Source organism: Tenebrio molitor, chromosome 3 (assembly GCF_963966145.1).
Source record: "Tenebrio molitor chromosome 3, icTenMoli1.1, whole genome shotgun sequence".
Taxonomy (NCBI): Eukaryota; Metazoa; Arthropoda; class Insecta; order Coleoptera; family Tenebrionidae; genus Tenebrio; species Tenebrio molitor.
Window position 1 is genome coordinate 4,546,507 of NC_091048.1, and position 21,532 is coordinate 4,568,038.

The 21,532-nt window shown below is 33.2% G+C and overlaps 1 protein-coding gene across 14 annotated transcripts; it reads left to right on the forward strand.

Moving 5' to 3' along the window:
* The first annotated feature begins 275 nt into the window (after positions 1-275).
* On the forward strand, positions 276-10,024 carry LOC138126952 (receptor-type tyrosine-protein phosphatase mu-like). 14 transcript variants are annotated; one of them, XM_069042798.1, is made up of 23 exons: positions 291-511; positions 1,749-1,859; positions 1,917-2,514; positions 2,567-3,502; positions 3,937-4,135; positions 4,205-4,386; positions 4,448-4,595; positions 4,647-4,745; positions 4,801-4,965; positions 5,019-5,150; positions 5,203-5,586; positions 6,781-6,848; positions 6,894-7,239; positions 7,294-7,428; positions 7,515-7,595; positions 7,648-7,782; positions 7,832-7,972; positions 8,021-8,145; positions 8,194-8,519; positions 8,580-8,920; positions 8,977-9,113; positions 9,169-9,304; positions 9,814-10,024. In XM_069042798.1, exons 13-23 carry the CDS (start codon positions 7,105-7,107, stop codon positions 9,883-9,885), a joined length of 1,764 nt encoding a protein of 587 aa, XP_068898899.1. In that variant the 5' UTR covers positions 291-511; positions 1,749-1,859; positions 1,917-2,514; positions 2,567-3,502; positions 3,937-4,135; positions 4,205-4,386; positions 4,448-4,595; positions 4,647-4,745; positions 4,801-4,965; positions 5,019-5,150; positions 5,203-5,586; positions 6,781-6,848; positions 6,894-7,104; the 3' UTR covers positions 9,886-10,024. The 14 variants fall into 14 exon arrangements, 7 of the variants coding, with proteins under 7 accessions (XP_068898895.1, XP_068898894.1, XP_068898899.1 ...); XM_069042795.1 differs by lacking the exons at positions 291-511; positions 1,749-1,859; positions 1,917-2,514; positions 2,567-3,502 and having other exon boundaries at positions 3,665-4,135; positions 5,203-5,332; positions 5,397-5,586; XM_069042797.1 differs by lacking the exons at positions 291-511; positions 1,749-1,859; positions 1,917-2,514; positions 2,567-3,502 and having other exon boundaries at positions 3,665-4,135; positions 5,222-5,339; positions 5,397-5,586.
* The last annotated feature ends 11,508 nt before the right edge of the window (positions 10,025-21,532 follow it).

Genomic DNA, 21,532 nt, shown 5'->3' on the forward strand with positions numbered 1-21,532 from the left:
CGTGTTGTTCATCTCGACTTCGTAACAAAAAGTATCGCTTTTACTTCTTGTTGTATAAATATCTAATGTATATTTGTTTTCGATACACTAAAAAGGAAAGATTTTTAAACAGATTTATGTTTGAGAGATTTCCATGTTTACCTACTATGATAACAATACTGTCTTATGACAAACCTACACTCCTTCATTTAATCAAAACTGTAAAATCATCGAGGCTGATATCCTAAATAAATACTAGGTATATAGACAAATTAAGGGTTTTATCAGTTTTGCCATATACCTATGTGTCAGTTATAAAAAAACGTTACAATCGTCATAAACATGCAATTAGAAATTACTAGAAGATATGCGTTCCTTTTAATACTAATTATTAATATCCTTTGTTCGAACTGCCAAAGTAGTTTTTTTATGGTTCACAACATTGAAAAAAATGAGTACTATTGCATTACCGATAGCACTTATGCCCTAAGTTGGTTGGATGATGAGGAAGGACTACTGGAATCTGAAAGGAGTAAGTAACGACAGTTAAAATGAATATGAACGCAAGTTTCTTCCAATGTGACAGTGGTTACAACTCGAATATTCACAAAAATATAGTTATTTATGTATTAAGGGTGTTGGCGCATCTGCAGGTAGTTTGTTCCGTAAAGGGTGGGCACTACCCTCCAGGTAGCTTACCTCGCTAGACAAACATTCAAAGAAAAAGACTTCTGTATTAACCACCGGACAGTTCGGTCCACTTTCATTGTTGTTGGAATATATATTGTTAAAATTAAAACATTGAGTTTTAATCATCAGGTCCTTCGAACAATTTACACAAAAATAACAAATACCAGCACCTCATTACAGTCCTAGTCATGAACAAAGGGCATAATCAGAAGATTATGGCACGAGGGAATGTTTAAAGTCCGAGGAACGAGGGCTTTTAAATTCCCGAGGGCCATAATCCACAATTATGCCCGTGGTACACACAACGTTTTATTCTATTTTACAATTTCTAAAAGATTCAAACAAATATTTAGTATTCCTTAAAGAAAATCAAGTAAAAGTTGTGTTCATGCAAATTTTAGTGTCGTGTAGAAAATTTTGATGTTGTTAGGGTTACTGTGTAATTGTGTATACAGGGTTAGTCACGTAAGATGACGAGCCTGACCAGGTAAACATTTTATTTTGGTATTTGAAAATTAAATCAGGAATCCAAGTAGGTATTCTATTCATTTGCATTTTTCGTTCATATTTCAATACTAAACTTTTTCGAATCATGACAGAACCGATATGATCTTACTTACCCATTAATTTTGTGATTTTAATTGCTTATTATTGTTATTAAATCATATTTTGTTGAGAGACGTATTTTTCTGTAAATTGACATTCATTAGGCTGATGTTAAAAGCTGTCTATGTTTCATGTGCATTATGATAATGCCGGATAATGTAGTAGGGATCGAAATGGCTTTGTGAATTGTCTTTTGGGTTGCATTTTTATCTGGTCAGGCTCGTCATCTTACGTGAATAATCCTGTATAATTTATGATTTTCTTTAATAAAATAATATTTGATACCATTGTTTGAATAATTAAACCAACCGTTGCTTGGCAGATTTTTGACAGATCTGTGCCACAAAGGCCAATTTATGCCCTCATTTGGGGGCATATAAAGACGATTATTGACTAAAATAGAACAAAGTACTATATCATATCTGCCTCTTGACATTTTGAAAAGCATAACTCCAGTGGTTAATTTATTTCAGTTTCACAATTTATTCCATACTCACAATTGTTATCATTGGGCATTGAAGCTGATTCCAAATGGTATTATACGAACCAATGTAGTGGAGGAATTTTGGATCGACGATGGGAACGTAACTAAATTTAACTTCTTATTTCACTTCAATAATATGTTTATTTTCAATAAATAGAAATACCCTTATGGACAACCTTCAGAAAAACGAATGGACGAATAATTTATAGAAACAGTATAATTGAAAACAAATTTCACGTTTCATTATCGAGTCGTATTTCAGGAGAAGTCAATGTTTTTCTTTGCGATGGTAAAACAATAGAAAAGTCAAATTGTTACTGGTTTCTACTGATGGGATTTAGAGGAACTAAAACAGAACTACATAAGTGTGCACGTGGAAGCATATCTGCAGATTACAAAATAATAGGACAAAAATCTTGTCAAATACCTATCAAAACAATACTGGTATCCCCATGAAAATTAAATACAAAGTGTCTTTAAAAGAACATATATCAAGAGTCCTGTGGAATTGTGCGGCTCTATATTTTGTTTGGCCGAACTATGTCGAATCGTTGAAGCTGGCAAATTAGATGTCAAATGACAAATGTCAAATCATAGATTTGTCAAATTATTAATTAAATTTTAGCGTCAGTTTGTGAGTTTGGCGTCTTAATTGTTTTGCTTGTGATTTTCTCCAACAGTCTTTATCAAGAGTAAAACGTTTTTCGCAAAAGTGTTAACTGTGAATACCAAAAACAAGTTACGAAGTAGCGAAGGTAAGACATTTATTTTCGTACGTTTGCAGTAAGTAATAAGCAATCTTTTCAGTAAACCGCTGGAGCAAAACACATTGTGATGTCGTATTACCGAAATGGTATCCTGCAGAATGGAGAGTGGGTTTATTCTACGGTGTGATCAAGAATGACTGAGTCTGTTGGTAACAATGAAATTTGGCAAATTTGAAATTTACCATCAAAGGTTTATTTTTGTAATAGCATAAACATAACCGGCATAACCAAAAATGTTTTTAATGCCGTCTCAAGTTAAACAATTCAGTCAGCGCAAATTACGAGACAAAAAACACCAGCACTTTTTAACTGTTTCATTGCCAACAGACTCAGTCATTGTTGGTCACGCCGTATATACGCTGGCAAGGAAGAATTTTTCGCAAAATTTCCAAATGACAACATCGTGGAAGCAAGTTTAATTCCACACATTAGAAGGATTGTGGATAGATTTGTGACAACTGGAACTGTTGAAATAGCTAAAAGTGAAGGCGGTCTGTGAATGAAGAAATTATTGAAGATTTCCGCCAATGAATGGAAGAAATCTCAAAAAAATTCCTCAGGAAGTTATCACTTCAGGCTAATGTACTATGGCGAGCATGGAATTTCGGGCAGCAATTTACATGTCATTTAAAAAAACCCATTGTAGTCTAAGCTTTATTGTCATAAATGTCATAATAATTAATTTTGACGGAGCTTCAAAATAAACTGTCACAATTATGCACAATTATTTTACATTTTAGTTATTGATTTCCAAAATTTAAGCACATCTAAGCACTTGCAGCTTTTCAGAATTCATGTTTTGATATTAATACGTCTAGCACCTAAAGCCTATTTCACATTTTATATCAGTCAAATTTCAAGTCTGCCCGAAATTCCGTGCTCCCAATAGTACCACTGTCCACTTGTCAGAAAATTGTTAGAAAAAACATGAACGTCTATCCACACAAAATCACAACACTTCAAGAACTTCGACCAGGTGATTCTGAGAGGCGCTTAGAACAATGCAATTGGTTTTTGAACAATTTGAACAAGTTCGTAATAATGAATTGAATTAAACAATCTAATTTTTTAACTTTGCTTGCTGATTATTAGACAACAGTTTTTTTTTTTGGACGAAGCACAAAACTATAGAATATGGAGTTCAGAAAATCCACATGCATTTGTAGAAACCCGATTGCATCCTATAAAGGTTGGAGTATGGATTGCTACCTCACGAAGGCGTTTAATTGTTTTATTGTAAAAATCAAAGAACCTGTTATTAATGAAGTTACATAACCTTTGTTTTTCTATTTGATACCACAATATGGGACAAAGCGGCAAAAATCAAATATATTCGAGTTCCACAGGACTCTTGATATATGTTCTTTTATAGACACTCTGTATAACAAACATAGTACACCATATTTTCAGCATAACAACAGTGATAGTTCGTACCTAACTAATAAGAAATGGCGTCATTTCGAAATATCGAAAGAATATAATAGACTGTTTTTCCGACGACTAAATAATAAAGAGGCTATAATACAATATAATGATAGTGAACAAGACTATAACGTAAATCATATAATGATTGTCAGCGACGTCATTGGTAATTGGAAAGTTCAAGATGGTAAGTAAAAATTAACACAACGTGATAAACTGCAACACAGAAGCAGTTAACATCAAGTTTAATGTTTAGTTCTATATTTCTATACCAACCATATTACAAAACTAAAAACTACAGTAGTCATACCACCGAAAAATGGAGTTGTCTGTCTGTCGTTGTTCGTAAAAATGTGTTTTAATTGCAAACTGACATTAACACTAAGCGAAGAGAGTGATAAAAATAATATTTTAAAAGAAGAAACGTACTCATCTCAGGTAAGAACAACAAATAAGTTTAATTAAGAAATTTAAATGTTGTAACGATTTTTTCAATAAGGGAATGTGGAGAGAAATTAAGCTGTTTATGAATAAGGTGCAGGTCAATTCAACTCTCTTCTTTTCTACAATAATAGGTAATACCAGTAATAACCAAAGCGATTTATTTTGGCAGATCGATCCAAATATTAGGGAATGTCATGATACTGGTAAAACGAGTAATAAAAGATTTCAAAAAATAAAAACCTGTTTATTTTCAGAATATCGCATGATCAAATCAACACGAAGATTAAAATGTCAACTGATGTCTAACGAAGACCACGATGTTATTTCATTAAACGATGACGAGAAACCGACCGGTGAGTCGTACAAATTATAAAAACGTAATATTAATCGAATTTTCTGTCTTAACAGTTTTAGAAAATAGTTGTGTTGACGACGACACGGTCACCAGACATTGCGTTCCTTGTCAATTATTTCTGAATCAAACATGTGGTAAGCTCAAAATTTGCGAAAAAGATGGAACACAAATCAAATGTTCGTGTTCCGCTGGATGGAAATATCCCACTTGTCTCTCTAGTGGAAGTCATAAATACGATCTCTCAACTTACGTTAAATTATTTTGTTTTTAGCTTGTGATTCAGGATTCTATGGCATTAATTGTAAAAAAAGGTGCGGGCATTGTTTCAAACACTCCTGTCACTTCGTCACCGGAAAATGTGAGTCGTGTTCCGATAACTACGTTGGTGCTAAATGTGACATACGTACGTCAACCATTTTTTTTAAATACTGCATCTAAATTTTTCTCATAAACAGTATCGGTCCCAATTTTCAGTGAACCTCCTGTAGTGAGCGATGTCGAATCTAGTGAAGCTAAAGTACAACTAGAAAATTTCGAATTGGCCAATAAGAACTACAAAGACCCACCTGATTTTTATTACGTAGAGTATAGAGTCGGCTGCGTGTTTTCTCTGTTTCTTACATTTTTAATATTTTATTTCATTTTGTAGAAAGCTGGAAGAAATAGTGAGTGGATGGCTTCTGATCAACGCATTCCTTTTAATAAGCCCGCAGTTATTAAACTTGAACACTTAGAGCCAAATATGAAATATATTGTGAGGGGTATTATCACCACAATTAATAACAAATCTTTTATCGACGAGAATTTACCCCACGCCGCGTTTACAACGAAATGTTACGGTACTGTATTATTTATAGCAGATGATATCATAAAGAGTAGAAGTGAGACTTTTTGTGCTAAGCCCACAGATTCAAGACAGAGACAAAGCTGAGGTCGGCAACTGGGCGAAGTACAAAAAGACCTTCTACTCTGAGTGATATAGGTACAACGTTTAACAGAAATAAATACATTAATTTTAACCAGAACAGAACTCGTCATAATGAACAATTTTTCTATGTAACCACTTTTTCCAAATCGGCATTTTTTTTTAACATTGCCACCCCCCACCGCCCACCCCCCCATAAATTAACGAGCCGTTCAGCCGTTTACGTAAACCTTCTAAGCACAGCGACCAGGTAGCTCTTAATGAGTTTTATTACCAGTTAAAATTAATGTACTTATTTTTGTTACATGTTGTATACCATTTTATCTTCAAGCGGATCACAAAAAAAATCGGACATGAACCCATTAATTTTTTTTCCTATAGTTACAATTTTCAAATTTTAAGGCAACAGTAATTGCTACATCCCTTGTAATATTATTGGTACCTACTTCAAGTTTTCATAATATTAGTAAAGTCGATAACACTGTCTAAATTGTCCTTTCAGCAAATTTCCAGGCAAAACCTTCTCAAAATGGTGGTCAAATTAGTGATTTCATTGCATCGACAAGTCCTGTCACACCTAGTATTCATGCATCTAACCTACTATTATAATTTATAATTCTTCCTCTAGGAAACTCAGAAATTTTACCTATTTAGCCACATACTTTTATTATGTAAAAATCATACACTTTTCTCCGGCGACTATGGTGCGATTAGATTTCCATAGAGTTTGCCACGATCTGCGTCAATTGTCTCGCTGTGCAATGCATTTCGTTTTCAACGGCATCGGACATACTTCAGATATTCGCTAAATATAACAAAAAAACGTAAATAGCAAACAATTACAATTTACAATTGTTCACTTTTTAACACTGAATGGCCATCTTGCTTGCGGTATTTTTGATTTTGACATCATGGACACGTCCACAACGGGCGGGTCGTTAAATACCGCAGTGACACCGGTTAAATATTGGATAATATTTTCGTTACGACTTGATGTGCTTCTACTCCGCTCAGAACCTTTTCTACGGTGCTACACAAAGGTACGATTTTCGACCGCTTGAAGATAAAACTTATTTCTGTTTTACTAAATGTAAAATTCTTTTTGAAGAGTTCACATACGACGATTTTATATCTACTTCGTACAGCACCAGCATAAGCGTAATGTTCAAGTCCAAGGTAAAAGATGAAATGTAAATAAATGAAGACTAAATGTACTTTAAGTTTAAGATTTTTACCCAGTTTTGTAATTTCACCATCAGTTTAATTGGTACATCGCAAATGTATAGCAATGTACAGCAGCAAAGTAGAATATATCCACTTGAATTAGAAGATGATACTTTTTGTTTTCAAGGCTTAAAACCTAATACATCTTATAAAATTATTGTCAAAAAAAAATAAAACAATAATTGACGGGGCTGTACGGACAACTGAAATGTACTCTTATCAAGTTCATACATTAGGTATCGACGTCCACGTATCAAAAGTTTCAAATCTACTGAGTCTATTGCCGCTGTTAGTTATTATTCCCATCGCAATTGTATTTAGAAAACATTTTTTGGCGAAGTCCGTAAGTTATCCATTCGTTAATTTCACTAAAATTGTCTGCAATTTGTTGTTGTAGAAGTCAAACAATAGTAACAATACGGAAGATTACGAACAAAAGACTGAAACTTATTCGAAACCCGTCAAAACAGCGAAATATCCTGACTATGTTAAAAATGCGCTCAGAAATGGTGAACTTGTACGTCAACATAAGGTAAAAATTTCATCTATCTGAAAACCTTGTCAGAGAAGCTTTTTTCACCAATGATATTGAGACCACTTAGATTTATTACTTTTTAGGAAATTCTCAATGCATACGACGTCTACGAAACCATAATCGATGATATAGTGATAGACTTTTTCGACACAGAATACATCGACGTAAGAAATTACAGTTACAGTCATCTAAAGATTTTCTCATTCTTATGCATAGGGTCAGCACGTGACAAAATCCCATCTGGCTGCCAAAATACCTGAACCAGATAAATTTGCTTTATTTTGGAAATTCATTTGGAATGAAAACATCAAGTACATCATTCTTCTGGATAACTATTGCGAAGACGATCAGGTGATTGTCCACACTGCTAAGTCAAATTCTTCACGCTTAATATTTATAGAAAACATCTGACAACTACTGGAACGTAAAAAACGAAGAGTTACGACATCACAAACTTTCCTTCACCTTCAAATCTTGCGATATTTTCTCCGATTACGAATGCCGAACGTTCATTCTTTCTTCCAGGAAGACATCACGAGATGTGGGTCTATTCAGATTTTAAAAGTACCATTTTACACTTTCATTTCAGATCGTTTTGTATCGATACTGTTCCTGGTCGAACGCTGCTCTGTCTTCGTTACCATTGATGTCCTTCTTCCAAGCCACGTCAAACATTCCTTTGAATTCAAAATCACCCATTTTGGTGCAGTGCAGGTAATTTTGATCAAAACAAGAAATCTTGCACTTTTCGATTTTTTACAGGACGGGTGCGGAAGGAACTGGTTTCGCTCTGCTGTGTGACATTTCTTTAAGAACTGCCAATCAAGATGGTGCTGTCGATATTTTCAAAACCAGTCATAGATTGGCCAAATGTGACCAAAATCTGATCAACGACAGCAACTATTATCTGTTGGCTCATTTCGTCATTTGTGAAAATTGTCTTAAACTTGACACCAACTTCAAATGTGAGTCGGTTCGGGAAGATACACCCATATTGTTCAATGAACAACAAATTTGCAAGTACTTCAAATATGTTCAAGAAACACAATGGCTTGATACCAAAAAGTACGAAATAGGCAACAAATCTGGTAGCACGATCTTTCCAAAATTTCGAATCATAAATTTTCCTTTATTATCTTATGTTTTAGTTCCCGAAGAATCAAATTTTACTGGGCCTTACAGTCTCGATTACGACGATGTATCTGCAATTTTCGATATAGTGGCGATTGATGGTTTCAGATGTCCTGGAAAATTTACGATAACCAAAGAACCAACACCTGACAATCTTTTCCAGTTCTGGAACTTCGTTGCAAATAAAAATTTCTCTGTTATAGTATCGGTGAATAAAATACCTTCAAATCGGACGTGGCCCGACAGGAACATCTTGCAAATTACACTTCCAAAAAACATAAATCTCGTACATCGAGACTCCAAAATATTCGGAACATACGACTGGATAACAGTGCAAATAACAATCGGTGACAAAACTGTACTGCATTTATATTCTATTACTCGTAAATACGTTTTGATCAATTTCATTTTCAGAAAATAATTGACATAATCGTGATGAAAAACTGGTCATCCGAGGCTACTCGTCCTGAAAACGTTCCGGATTTCGTTAACTTTTGTATCGAAACGAACGCAATTTTAAAAAAGTCCAATTCAGTGTTAGTGATGAGCCAGTAAGTAAATATGATTGACGCTATCGTAACGTTTTTGGCAATTGTATTTTTTCAGTAATGGCATCAAGGATTCAGGTTTGTACATCGCCATGCTGTATAATATTAAAAAAATGGAAGTCGAGGGAGTATGTGACGTTCCTACTTCTGTGAGAATGGTTCGAAATCACAGCCAAGAATTTGGAATAAGTGAAGTATGTAAATATTTTTTTTGTTCGCGCACTAGTGCGAATGCTTTTTGGATGATTTTGAAGCACTAGCGCGCGAACGTCGATTTCGTGCACTACTGCTTCAAAATCATCCAAAAAGCATTCGCCTTTTCGAACATTTTGAAAATAATTTGACTTGATAACAATAAACTTTGAATACAAAATGCCATTTCTCCAATCTGGATGATGAAAATTTCTAAAGAGTGAAAATAAATCGCTGTTAATTCGATTGACACTGTGGCAAGCGCATGGATCAGCGACAAATCAGGCATAATGTTCGTTTCAAAAAATATTGTACGAACTTCGATGCGAGAAGACGTATTTCGTAAATAACTATTTTGTGACTATTAACCTACCACTCTATTACTCCTCTAGGACTGTCATATTTGTCAAGGTTATATAAGTAAATACAATCGAAAATGATGAGTGGTGTGTTAATTAAGAGTTATTTTCATTGTGTTAGAATTGTTAAAGTGACTGTTACGTTGTTTCAGAGAGACTTCACTTTCTTGTTCGAAGCAACGGAAAATTATTTAAAAGAGGCTCAATTATACGAAGTAATGTAGACAAGATTTTCTGCATCACACTACTTAATGACTTTTGCTTTTTGCTAATTTTGATTTTTGTTTTTTCTTGTGAATTCAGCATGTTTGTATTTGTTTAAAAGTTATTTACAAAATAAATAAATACCAAGGTATTATACATTCATTGCCTTTTCTTTCTTCTTAGGTTACAAATAATTTTGTCGCGACGTTAGGCAAATAATAAAATCAATCTTTTAGTTCAATTAGAATTCCGTGTTCGCATTGCATGCTTTATGTGTTCTGAATACATGACAAATTACTAAAATTTTTACGATTATTGTGATGCAACAAATGTGTCTTGGCCCGAAAAGGGTAGTTTTCAGGACATTAGTCGATTAGCCAAGAAGCATAAATACAAAGTTACGCCAAAGGGCAATAAAGCAGTAAAAATTGTAACGAGAAAAGCAATATAAAACCTGGAATGAACCGTATAAAAGTAATTTCCGTTTTATGCGGCACAATAGATCCACTTATTAAGAAAATGGATTATGAGTTGTGTTTCGAGAGCAAGCAAATTATTACAATTCGAAACAGTTCACACAAAAATTTACTCCGTTTTGATTGACGATATTCGGCTGTGTCCGGATTTCCTCCGGCCCGGAGTACACTCGGCCAGCCGCACATCAATCACATTCCTCGGAGCGAGGATCATCCCGGTCCTTTACCTACGCCGCACTCTCACCCCTAACAGCCTTCTGGTCTATTTTGCTGACATTAAAAACTACTAATCTTACACGCTCTGCTTCTTTATGAAACAGAAAGTCGAAGGAAAAATACAAGCTACATAATCAGCGAATCTATCAAACAGTCGTTTGCTCCGAATTCTTATTCCGGACGGTGGAGGTTTCCAGCTGACTCGGTTCTTTGATGCTTTGTATTTTAATTTGGGACGGGCTGAATCGGCGAAAATATAGGTTAATCGACCAGGTATGAGAAAACTCATATTTTTTGATGGTGATGTAAGCTGCAACGAGATTCGTAATGTTGCTGCTTGGCCTTGTTCCAGCCACAGCTGCAGAAGTTTTTCAGATTCCCTCACCGGGAACATGTTTTCAGACATAATTTCGTTCAAGTTAATTAAAACTGGCGTTTTGGGTTCACTTCAATAAATAATTTGTTAACAAAAAATGGTTTTTCTAGATCATGCAGGATTAAGTTTTGATCTAGAGCAATTAAAAAGGTTGGATTTTTTAAAATTTCATTAGTCGAAAAAATTGTTATCTAAACTTACGGGCGCCAAAAAAATGTTGTATGTAACTCGTTAGTAAAGTATTTTTTTTTACTCGGCGGATTTGCGCACTCGCTTCGCTCGAGCGGCAAATTTTCCTTCTCGTAAAAAAAGTATTACTTTACTCACTTGTTGGATAAATAACTATTTTTCCACTCCTATGTTTAAAATACCATTTGTCATTATGTTTCCATGACGCTAAGTGATCTTTTAAATACACCTTGACAAGCTGTGATTTCTCTAGACACTTGTTTATTAAACACTCCTGTCTAAAGTACCGTTTATAAATCTTGTTGCATAATATTCTATTTTCTTTTCTTTTTTATTTAGTAAAGTTGCTACACATTATTATGAGCTATTTAGTTTGGAATCCGTTAGTTAGGAATCCGGATGGTATTAATGTTTGATACTATCTCTGAAATGATATTCAAACTTGTAAATTAAACAGCATAACCGTAGTGGTCAATCTAAATCTTATATGTTTGCATACAGAGTTGTAATTAATAATAATCTAATAAACAAAGTTGTAAGCGAAATAAACAAATAAACAACATTTTGCAATTACTAAAGGTCAATCGATTAGCCTTCTATATTAATTTTGCAAATATTAAATTCTAAATAAATATTTGAAATGCTTGTATAAGCATAATGGCATAAATAATATGAAATCTACTCCAACTACAGAAATACTATATTAGTGAAACTAGTGTTTCATAACAATAATTTCCGAGAAGAGAAAAATGACGCTTTACTCCAGAAGTGTGCATATAATTTTTGTACTACCTTATTTTTGTTTGTGAATATGACAATATGAAATTGGGAAAAACCTTACTATGCATCCTGTGTAACTCCGGAGAATAATTGGTTACCTACAAAAATTATCTTTACACTCTTAACACAATTAGAATGTCGCCTACGCCTCCTCTAAATATATATTTATTTGAAGGCCCGATATCATTCAGAGTAGGTCTTTTTATGCTTCGCCCAGTTGTCGACCTCGACTCCGTCTCACTTGGCAAAAAAGACCCACTTCTACTCTTAATGATATAATCTACTGTATATCATAAATGAAACTTCTAAGTTGTTACGATTGCTCATTTCATAGTCACTCAGTTATTCGAAGTTAAGCTGTGCAACCTGTAATTGCACAATTAGTTGTAGTTTATTAATAGTCTCGGTTACCAACTCTCCGTGCCAATCAAGGATCTAATTAAACGTCGCACATTATAAAGCAGCAATACCCTCGACCGCGTCCATCTGCTAATTTGCCTTGTTTGCTGTTCCAAAGTGCATAATGTCCTCTCAGGATAATGCACCGCTGCTTTGCTTAATTTGCTTGTATTGATCCCATCCAGATTACGTTATATTTCGCAGTGGATCTCACTGTAACAGCTCGTTTTTGCAAGGTACAAACAAAAACACAAGCTCCTCAGTCTCTCACACATTTCAAAATAAACTTGCGGTAAAAATACAAGCTTTAGCTTTTATGCTATATAAGTTGTGAGGTTTATGTGTTCAAAAAACACACGTGGGAGACTAGGCAGTTGTAAAGTTTCATTTCATAAAATCGTATTTATAATAATTTCTTGCATAGGTATTTGGAGCTTGCTGGTTTCTCGTTCTGTATTTAAGAGTTAATTAAAATTTTTAGGAGCGCTAGCTGCGGATGAATTTATAATTAGTATGTTTACTGATCATTTATGCTCCCACTTAAATTAAGTTTTGCAGTTCTCTTCACAATACATTAATCAACGTCAAGGGTGAAACTCTATATTATTTTCGAGCTTGATTAACTTGCCTTTACTTATCTATAATTTAATTAGGAGCGCTGATAGCTAGAGATCGGATTTTAAGGCAAACATCTTTTAGCTCGTTTCAATAGAATGTTCAGACAATCTCTCGGACGTTTACCACAGCGCCACTGAAGTTTTACCAAATTAAATTAATTCAAAATACTTTATATAAAACAAATTGACTTCTAGTTATAGTGCAGGTGCCGTACAAAATATCTTCAAAACTACTAGTCTTGATAGAGATCTTTTTTTTTCTACTTTGCGTTCGTACTGATACTATTACGATACTGTTTTGCGTATCGTAATAGGAAAAGGCGTGATATAATAATAATACTAAAAAAAGTGAAATTTAATTTTTTAATGTTGACGGATACTGTGGTGTCGCGGCAGATCGCAGACGTGACCTTGGGTGGAATCCTTCAACTTTAACGGTTTTAAATTTTAAATTATTTTTTTTCATTGAAAAAGTGGCAAAGTAGAAAAAATACTGTATGACATCTCGTTTATAAAGCATTTTATCACACTTACTCCTTTAGGGCACTCCTCGCTACGCTCGTCGTGCTCTAAACCCGTGCGTGCGATCAAATGCTTCTTATAAGACTCGTATTATAATATACTATTTCACAATAGATTTTCTTAGAAACCAATTATTTTAATTCAAGGACAGTCAATTCTTTTAATTTCTTTTAATTTGTTTGAATGATTTTTCATTTAATTATAATATCAAGTAAATCTCAAAAAATAAACGGAGAATAATTATTCCTTTTATACATTAACCAATAATGCAACATTTCTTAAAATGATGTAATTTTCTACTGATTACAATGACATCAAATTTCAACAAAAAATTTATTGTATAGTGATATTAAACAGGATTACTTAGAGATTATATTGTTTTGGAAAAATAACATTTTAAGGATAATCATCATTGTCGCCTGATCCGTGGGTTTATTGTAAAACATAAAAATCGGTACTTAATGATTTATTTTTGAATTTTATTGTCATAGGTGTGGTATACGATGGTACATTTTTTCCAAATGACAGATGTAGCTGTTCCAAATTAATTTATTGTTTTCAAAAGTTCAAACCCAAGTTGGAACAAATGACATAAATTATTTCTTCTAGAACTAGGAAAGCAAAACTGGTCAATTTCTGGTCAAGTAGGTTACGAAAAACAAAAGCATTAAAAACGTATGGCTCAACTTGTCAGATAATAATTGAATAATAATTGAAGTATAAATTTTATAAATATTTAGGTATTAATCAATCAAATCATATTCAACATTCAATTATAAAAGAAAATTTAGAAAAACAATTTTATTTAAGAATTAAATCTATTTTAAAATCAAAATTAAACGGTAATAATTTAATTAAAGCAGTTAATACATATGCTGTTCCATTGTTGACCTATTCTTTTGGTATTATAAAATGGTCCAAAACTAATTTAGAATATAAATATTCAAACTAGAGTTCTCTTTACAAAATTTTGTAAACATCACCCCAAATCTGCTATTGAAAGATTTAATTTACCTCGCGAAAATGGTGGTAGGGGTTTTTCAAATCTAGAAATTCTACAACATAATCAAATTGCTTCACTAAAAAATTATTTTCTCAATAGAGCTCGTGATAACACTTTTTTTAATGCTTTGGTTTCAGCGGATAAAGGTTACACACCTTTAAATTTAAGTGATAATATAATTTCAGATATTGTTGAGCCAAATATACCTGACACTATAGCAAATATAAAACAAAAGTCTTTACATGGGAGATATTTTAAAGAGCTAGAACAGCCAGAAATTAATATTCAAGCTTCTCATGCATGGCTTAAAAAATCAAATATTCATCCTGAGACTGAGGGTTTTATATTTGCAATACAAGATCGTGTTATAAATACAAGAAATTATAAAAAACACATATGCGGTTTACAATCGATCATTGATAAATGTAGGATTTGCGGAACTGAAGGGGAAACCATTGAACATATCATTTCTTCTTGCACCGTTTTGGCTCAAAGCGAATATAAAAAACGTCATGATATATTCGCAAAAATTATACACATGAATTTAGCAGTTAAATTCAATTTATTAAAGGATACACAACCACATTACATTTATAAACCAGAAAGTTGTTTAGAAAATGACAATTACAAATTATATTTTGATCGGACAGTTTTAACTGACATTCACATTCAGCATAACAGACCAGACATTATTATTTTAAATAAACAACAAAAGCAAGCATATCTTTTAGATATAGCTGTTCCAAATTCACACAATATAACACAGACATATAATACAAAAATTAATAAATATTTAGAACTCTCCGTTGCTATGAGAAATCTTTGGTGTTTAGAAAAAATTTCGATTTTACCATTTATAATTTCAGCAACAGGAATAGTACCCCAATCTCTTTTTAAAAATTTAAAAATTTTGGACTTAGAGAACACATTGGTGGTTGAAATTCAAAAAGGTATATTATTATACTCATGTCACATCGTGAGGAAATTCCTTAACATTGACACAGAACATAAAACACAAAAAAGTCAAAATGCGGAGGCGAGACGCCGGTAATTATGTTGATAAGCACTGCACTATTACTTGATAGTATTATCCGTAATAGTGTATGTACTCCGGCAAAATTGCCGTGCCGCCGGGTGGAGGTGGGATACGAAAAAGTATCACAAACGTCATTAACTGCGATAATAATTTTGTTCGTAAAATGGTATCTATGGCAAAGCTTTTCACTCCTGAACAAAAGATATTCATGATTGAATCTTAGAGTATGTTCCGTTACAAGCCGTAAGTAACCGGTATTTCAATGACAGCTGACAGTTTGGTTACTGAAAATCTGGTACTAAAGGAACGGTCTGGTTATGATTTAGGCACGAAATTTAAATTTGTTTATTCCTTAGTAATGGTTGACGCAAATGACAAATGTGCTCATTTATAATTTCTTTCAATCCTATTAAATGGATGTGAACAATTTGGTATTAAAATATAAATGTAATTTTATTTACAGAACAATACACATTAATAAACAAGTAATAATTAAATGTATACATATAAATCATAAACAATGGACTTCTTCAAGTGGAGTTACATAAGGCAGAGTGCCTAAAATACTTGCATCATTTCCACGTTGAATTGCCAATGAGATTCTTTGGTAGAAGAAAAATTTTGCTCTAGAATCTCCGGATTCAGTCATAAGTTTTGCACCAATGAAATCGATAATTTTTTTACATTCCAAACTCCATGGACCTAACGTTTCGAAAGCTAATGCTTTAAAAATATAATTTGCAGACTTTAAATTTTTATATTTGTCATGTTTTCGTTTACTTGCTTCTTCGGCAGCTGATCCTGCAATTGTGGAAGTTTTTCTTATGTAAGAATCAGCTAAAGTGTCAACACATGTTACATCCCATATTAGGCGTTGACCTTTACTCCATGGAATGAGTGTAGCACCATCAGGTCTTTTACCATCGTCTCTCAAGAGGCCACATGGTTCAAGAGAGGAGGAAATGTGGATAGAACTTAAGGCTCGCTGGATAATTTGATTTAAATCTGAATGTCTTGAAAATCTGCCCTTATTTTTAGCACAACTAAGTCCGTGACGGCCATCATTTGAAACTGTAAAGCCGCAGTGGCAAGTATGTTTCTCAAAAATTTCAACACCAAAGCGATTTGCTACACATATTTGTAAAATCTTGTTATCCATAAATGTACCGATGTTTCTGGAGGGAAAGGCATGAAGCCAAGCATTAGATTCCTTTCTTTGTGCGGCAAGAAAACGAGCTGAACCAATTTTATCACAAAGATTAATTTCATTGGCGATGATTCTTGTTGTATTGATTATATCCCAGCCTTTTTGTAAAAATGTTTCCGTTGGAAATGTTTTACCATTTAATTCAATCCATAATCCAATAGCTTCTTCAGCAAAATGAACACTAACCTTTTTGTCCGTTTTTGGTAATATTTGAAAGACTAGGTCGTGAACACCATGTATTGAACCAAGGAAGGCTAGGAGAGAGATATCTTGAATTTTCCTAATACCGAGACCACCATTTGAAATAGGAAGGGAAGCAAGAGTCCATTGATTTTCATTAAACTTTATGTTTAAAAATTTTTGTAAACTGTTACGAATAGCATTGTCTATTGATTTAATACAATTGGGAAATTTCCAAAAGGTAGATGTTCTAAGTAAAAAATTTAATCTTGGAACAAAGAGACAATTTTTTACCAAAAAATAAGCCGTGTGTGAGTTTAAATTTTCTTGTTCTATATTTTTCAAAAGAAGAAAAACTTTTTCAATTTTCTTTTTGGCAATGAAATCAAAACCATCTTCAAAAATTGGGCTTCCAAGTAATTCTAAATTATTTTTGTTTACTACTAGAATTTCTGATGTTAGCGATTTGAATTTTCTTAAGACATCTTCATCAACAGTATCAGAACAAAAAAAAAGTTCACATTTATTTGGGTTAATATGTAGACCTACTTCCTTGGCCGTGTTGATAATTCTTTTAAAATTTTCAAAAACAATATCAGGAACGTCAGCTATTGTTGCGTCATCTAGATACCAGACGTTTAATTCAGTTGTAATTGATTCAACGATAGGATGAACTGTTAAGCTGAAGGCCATTGGTCCGCAAGGATCTCCTTGTTGGCATCCAACTACTGAAGGTATTATATAGTTTCCAAAGAAAAGGTGTGAAGGTTCTCTATAGCACTGATTCAAAAAAGGAAATAATGACGGAGTTTTATCCTTTACTTGTTGCAACATATTATCTCTTTCGATAGAGTTAAAGGCATTTGAGAAGTCAATTTTTAAAAGTATTTTTCCAAAATTTTCCGGGTTATGAACATATGTCCTGACAGAATGAATACAGCTTTCACAACCAAGTTTTGTAGCAACTCCAAGTTGATTTGGTGTCAAATAAGAATGTAGATCGCTCTGCAGTTTATAACATCCAATTTTTGCTGCAAGTCTTCGAAAAATGTTACCAATGGCAATAGGGCGAATACCACCATCTTTCTTCTTTAAAGCACAAAGAGAAGCACCGAAGATGAAAGGACACATTTCATTAATTATTTTTCCTGATAATAGAAAGTTACAGAGCAAGGTAATTGAAGATAATGCTCTTTCTCCGGCTTCACCAGCAGAGACAGATATCATATCTTTTAAGAACTGCGGTCTAAAACCATCTATGCCTGCAGCCGACCCACAGGGAAATGAATTAATGGCCTTTTTGACTTCAATTTCATTGACATTTAATATCTGGCGATCAGTAAGGGTTATATTTGGAAATATTAATTTTCGTGACGGTTGTGGATGTTTAGATTTAAGAATTTCCAAGGTTTCATCATCAAATGTCGCTAAAGTGTCGTTAGAGCTGAGTAATCGAACAGAGCCTTTAACATCAAAATCATTCATTTTAGCTTCTATAATTTTTGAAAGAGAAGGTTTGTTAACTTTTTTCTTACCATTTTCTTGCAAATTAAAATTTATCACATTTTCTTTTATAACCGATGTGAGAGATTTTTTTAACGATTTTTCGGAGATATTAAAAACTTTATATGAAAACAGAAGAAGATTAGACCAGGCTGTAATGGAATTTGAATCTAGACACTCTTTAATAATTGTGCAAAGCTTGACCGCTGCAGAATAACGTGCACCTTTCGGGATTCTACGTATGGTTTTAATATGAGATTTTGCATTCGCTAAATTTTCTTTCAGGAGAATTAAAAGTTGTTTACCTTCATAAATCTTCGAATGATCATTTATATTAAGGATTTGAGGGTGTTTCTTCAATTTTTCTTCGGGTGAACTTTTGATATCTTCAAATTTATTATTGCCTGTCGAAAAGTACTTTTGAGTTCTATGTATTCTTCCATTATGAATTTTAAGACCTTTTTCACTCTTGAAAGATTTGTCACATTGAGAACATACTTTTTCGAAAGTGTTTTCCTTAACATTTCCAGAAGATACATATTCTTTTGATGGTCCTGCTTCTATCGAATCTTTTTCGGAAATTTTAAATGATGATATTTTTTCCGCAAATTTTCCACTTGATGGGTATTTTAAAGGTAAATATTCGTCTTCGGAAAAATCAGTGTCTGACATTGACGTTGGTATTCGTTTTTAATGAGATATTCAATGACTCATCAAGCGATGAAAGTTCAGATGACGAAGTACTGCAACTTTTCCGGGGTCCAATAGTAAAAAGGCCAAGAGTGAGAAGAAGAACCAGATCTTGAAAATAATGACAGAGAGAGAGTGATACTAGGCAATGAAAAAAGGACTAGAATATGTAACATATCTACCAAATGCAATTAACATGAAACATTAAACTCAAAATTAAACTTCTGTTTTATTCTTTCTTTTGTAAATAGTCTTGAAACCACTGGAATATTTCTCTTTTTTGATTCATTCTTTCTTGATGTCTTCGTTCTTTATTTTCGTCCAATTCTTTCAAATTCATTGTTTTTTTTTCTTTTTATAGCTACCATTCGTGTTTTCTGATTCATTATTATTTCTTTTGATAATATTGCTTGGACCTGGTTGAGAGTTGGTTACAGCGCCAGTACTAGACACTATGCAGACAGGATGAAACTGAGGGCTTCTTTTTAAAATCTCTTCCATGCAATCATAAAATTTCGAATGATGAGGTCTATTTCCTGTTTTATTATTTTCAGTTTTTATTTTATCATAGGATTTTTTTAAATTTTTCCATTTTTCGTCACATCTTTTACCGCTTTTTCTAATCTTATAGTCATTAAGTTCCTCACTAATAATTTCCCACACTTTTTTTCGTATATTTCGGTGATTCAAATTTTAAACAATGTTTCTTCCAAGTTTCTATTAGTGCTTCAACTTCCTTATCACTCCAGCCACGTATTTCAACATTGTCAACATTTTCTTCGTTATTTACTACAGACTGCAGAGCACACAACATTTTGGCTAAAAACATCATATCCATTACTTAAGGATCAAAAATCAATGCAAAATACTTACGAATTCTTGACATTGACATAAGCATTATATATTTTAACCGAAATGACCGGACTAAATTCGCCGGTCGTTTTGGTGACAGATAAGTTACCATTTTCAGTTGACAGCCATTCCGTAACTATCCATATTTCAGGAATCTGTTAGTATCGGAACAGTTAACCAAAAATTCGGTTGCAAATGTCGAGTAACGGAACATACTCTTATTTTCTACGTATATTATACGCTATTTTTGCAATTTTGAATTAAAATAGCACAAATCGAACCTACAATAATTTGAAATACATTTCTTGACAAATTTTATTCACGTAGCCGGTTCGTTAGAAAGTTTCGGATTTGCCAAAATCGTATGAATATGAAAATTGGTAGCCGACTATTATAGACTGCTCCAAGCTCAAATAAAATATTTTCAAAATGGCGACACTTCCGGAAATACCGGAAATCGACACCACCTTTGTTTTTTTTTTAATGGAAAGGCCTCATTTTGATTTCAAATTTCGATTCTACGTTAAATTTTGAGGTTACAACGTCCTTTTGTCAACACATGTCTGTCATCGTTTTTGACCTGTTATCTTTTTCACAAAAAAGCGGGGTTGCAGGGCTTCATTAAAAAATTTATAACTCCTGAACCATTGGAAATACAAAACTGGTTTTTTTAAATTGAATTCTTAAAGGTTTGACCGATCTTTTACGCTACTAGTGATATTTTTGTTATGTTTCGTATGCCTACTGCAATTTTTCAAATTTGATAATCAAAAAATGTCGAAAACTTCTTTTTTTCAAATGGCAACTACCATTTCTGATACTAGATATGAATGTAAAATTTAATTTTAACGCCACTGTCATTATTAGCTTCCCAATAATGTTAAGGTCTTACGTAAGTGCTGCGTGTTTGACCTTTGCCTGCAATTCCATTGATCTGCTACTTCTAAGAATTGTTCTACTTTGGCTTGAATTTCCCAAAACCATCCTAATTAATTTGTGATCTTCATTCTCTCTCTTTCTCACTCACACATCTGATTTCTACAAAACTACATGACGTAAGTGCAAACGAATTTAGTTACATATTTTCTACGATGAAGCGTTTACTTTCTAATTTGCAATTCTCACCTTCTGACTATGCATTTGACAAAAATTTTAGAATAAAAAAGGTCACTTAACCTAGTGAACATTAATTTGGAGTTTCCTTCAATTTGAAATTTGCTAACATCAAATTCATTAACTCAATTAATCACTGATTTTAACCGGAATTCTTAAAAATGTCGAAGGAGTGTTTTATTGCAACGTTTTTCCCCATGGACATTTGTTAGTTTGTTACCCTTGTACCTGGGTTTATCCCACGGACGTCTACAATTTCGAAGACCATCGGCAAATTTCATTTGAGTACTGTAGTATATTTTTCCCTAATAGAAATATTGACTAAAATCATAAATCACACCAATAAAGAAACAGTTTAGAAACCACTTACAGTCTTCCCCGAATTACTTTACCTGCTTTCTTTGTTGGTGTGATTTATGATTTTTTTCACTACTAGTCTTAGAAGGCGTCATTATTGACTCTCGAACTGAACCCAGAAGTAGAATTTCTCTCCTACTAGTTAATAATT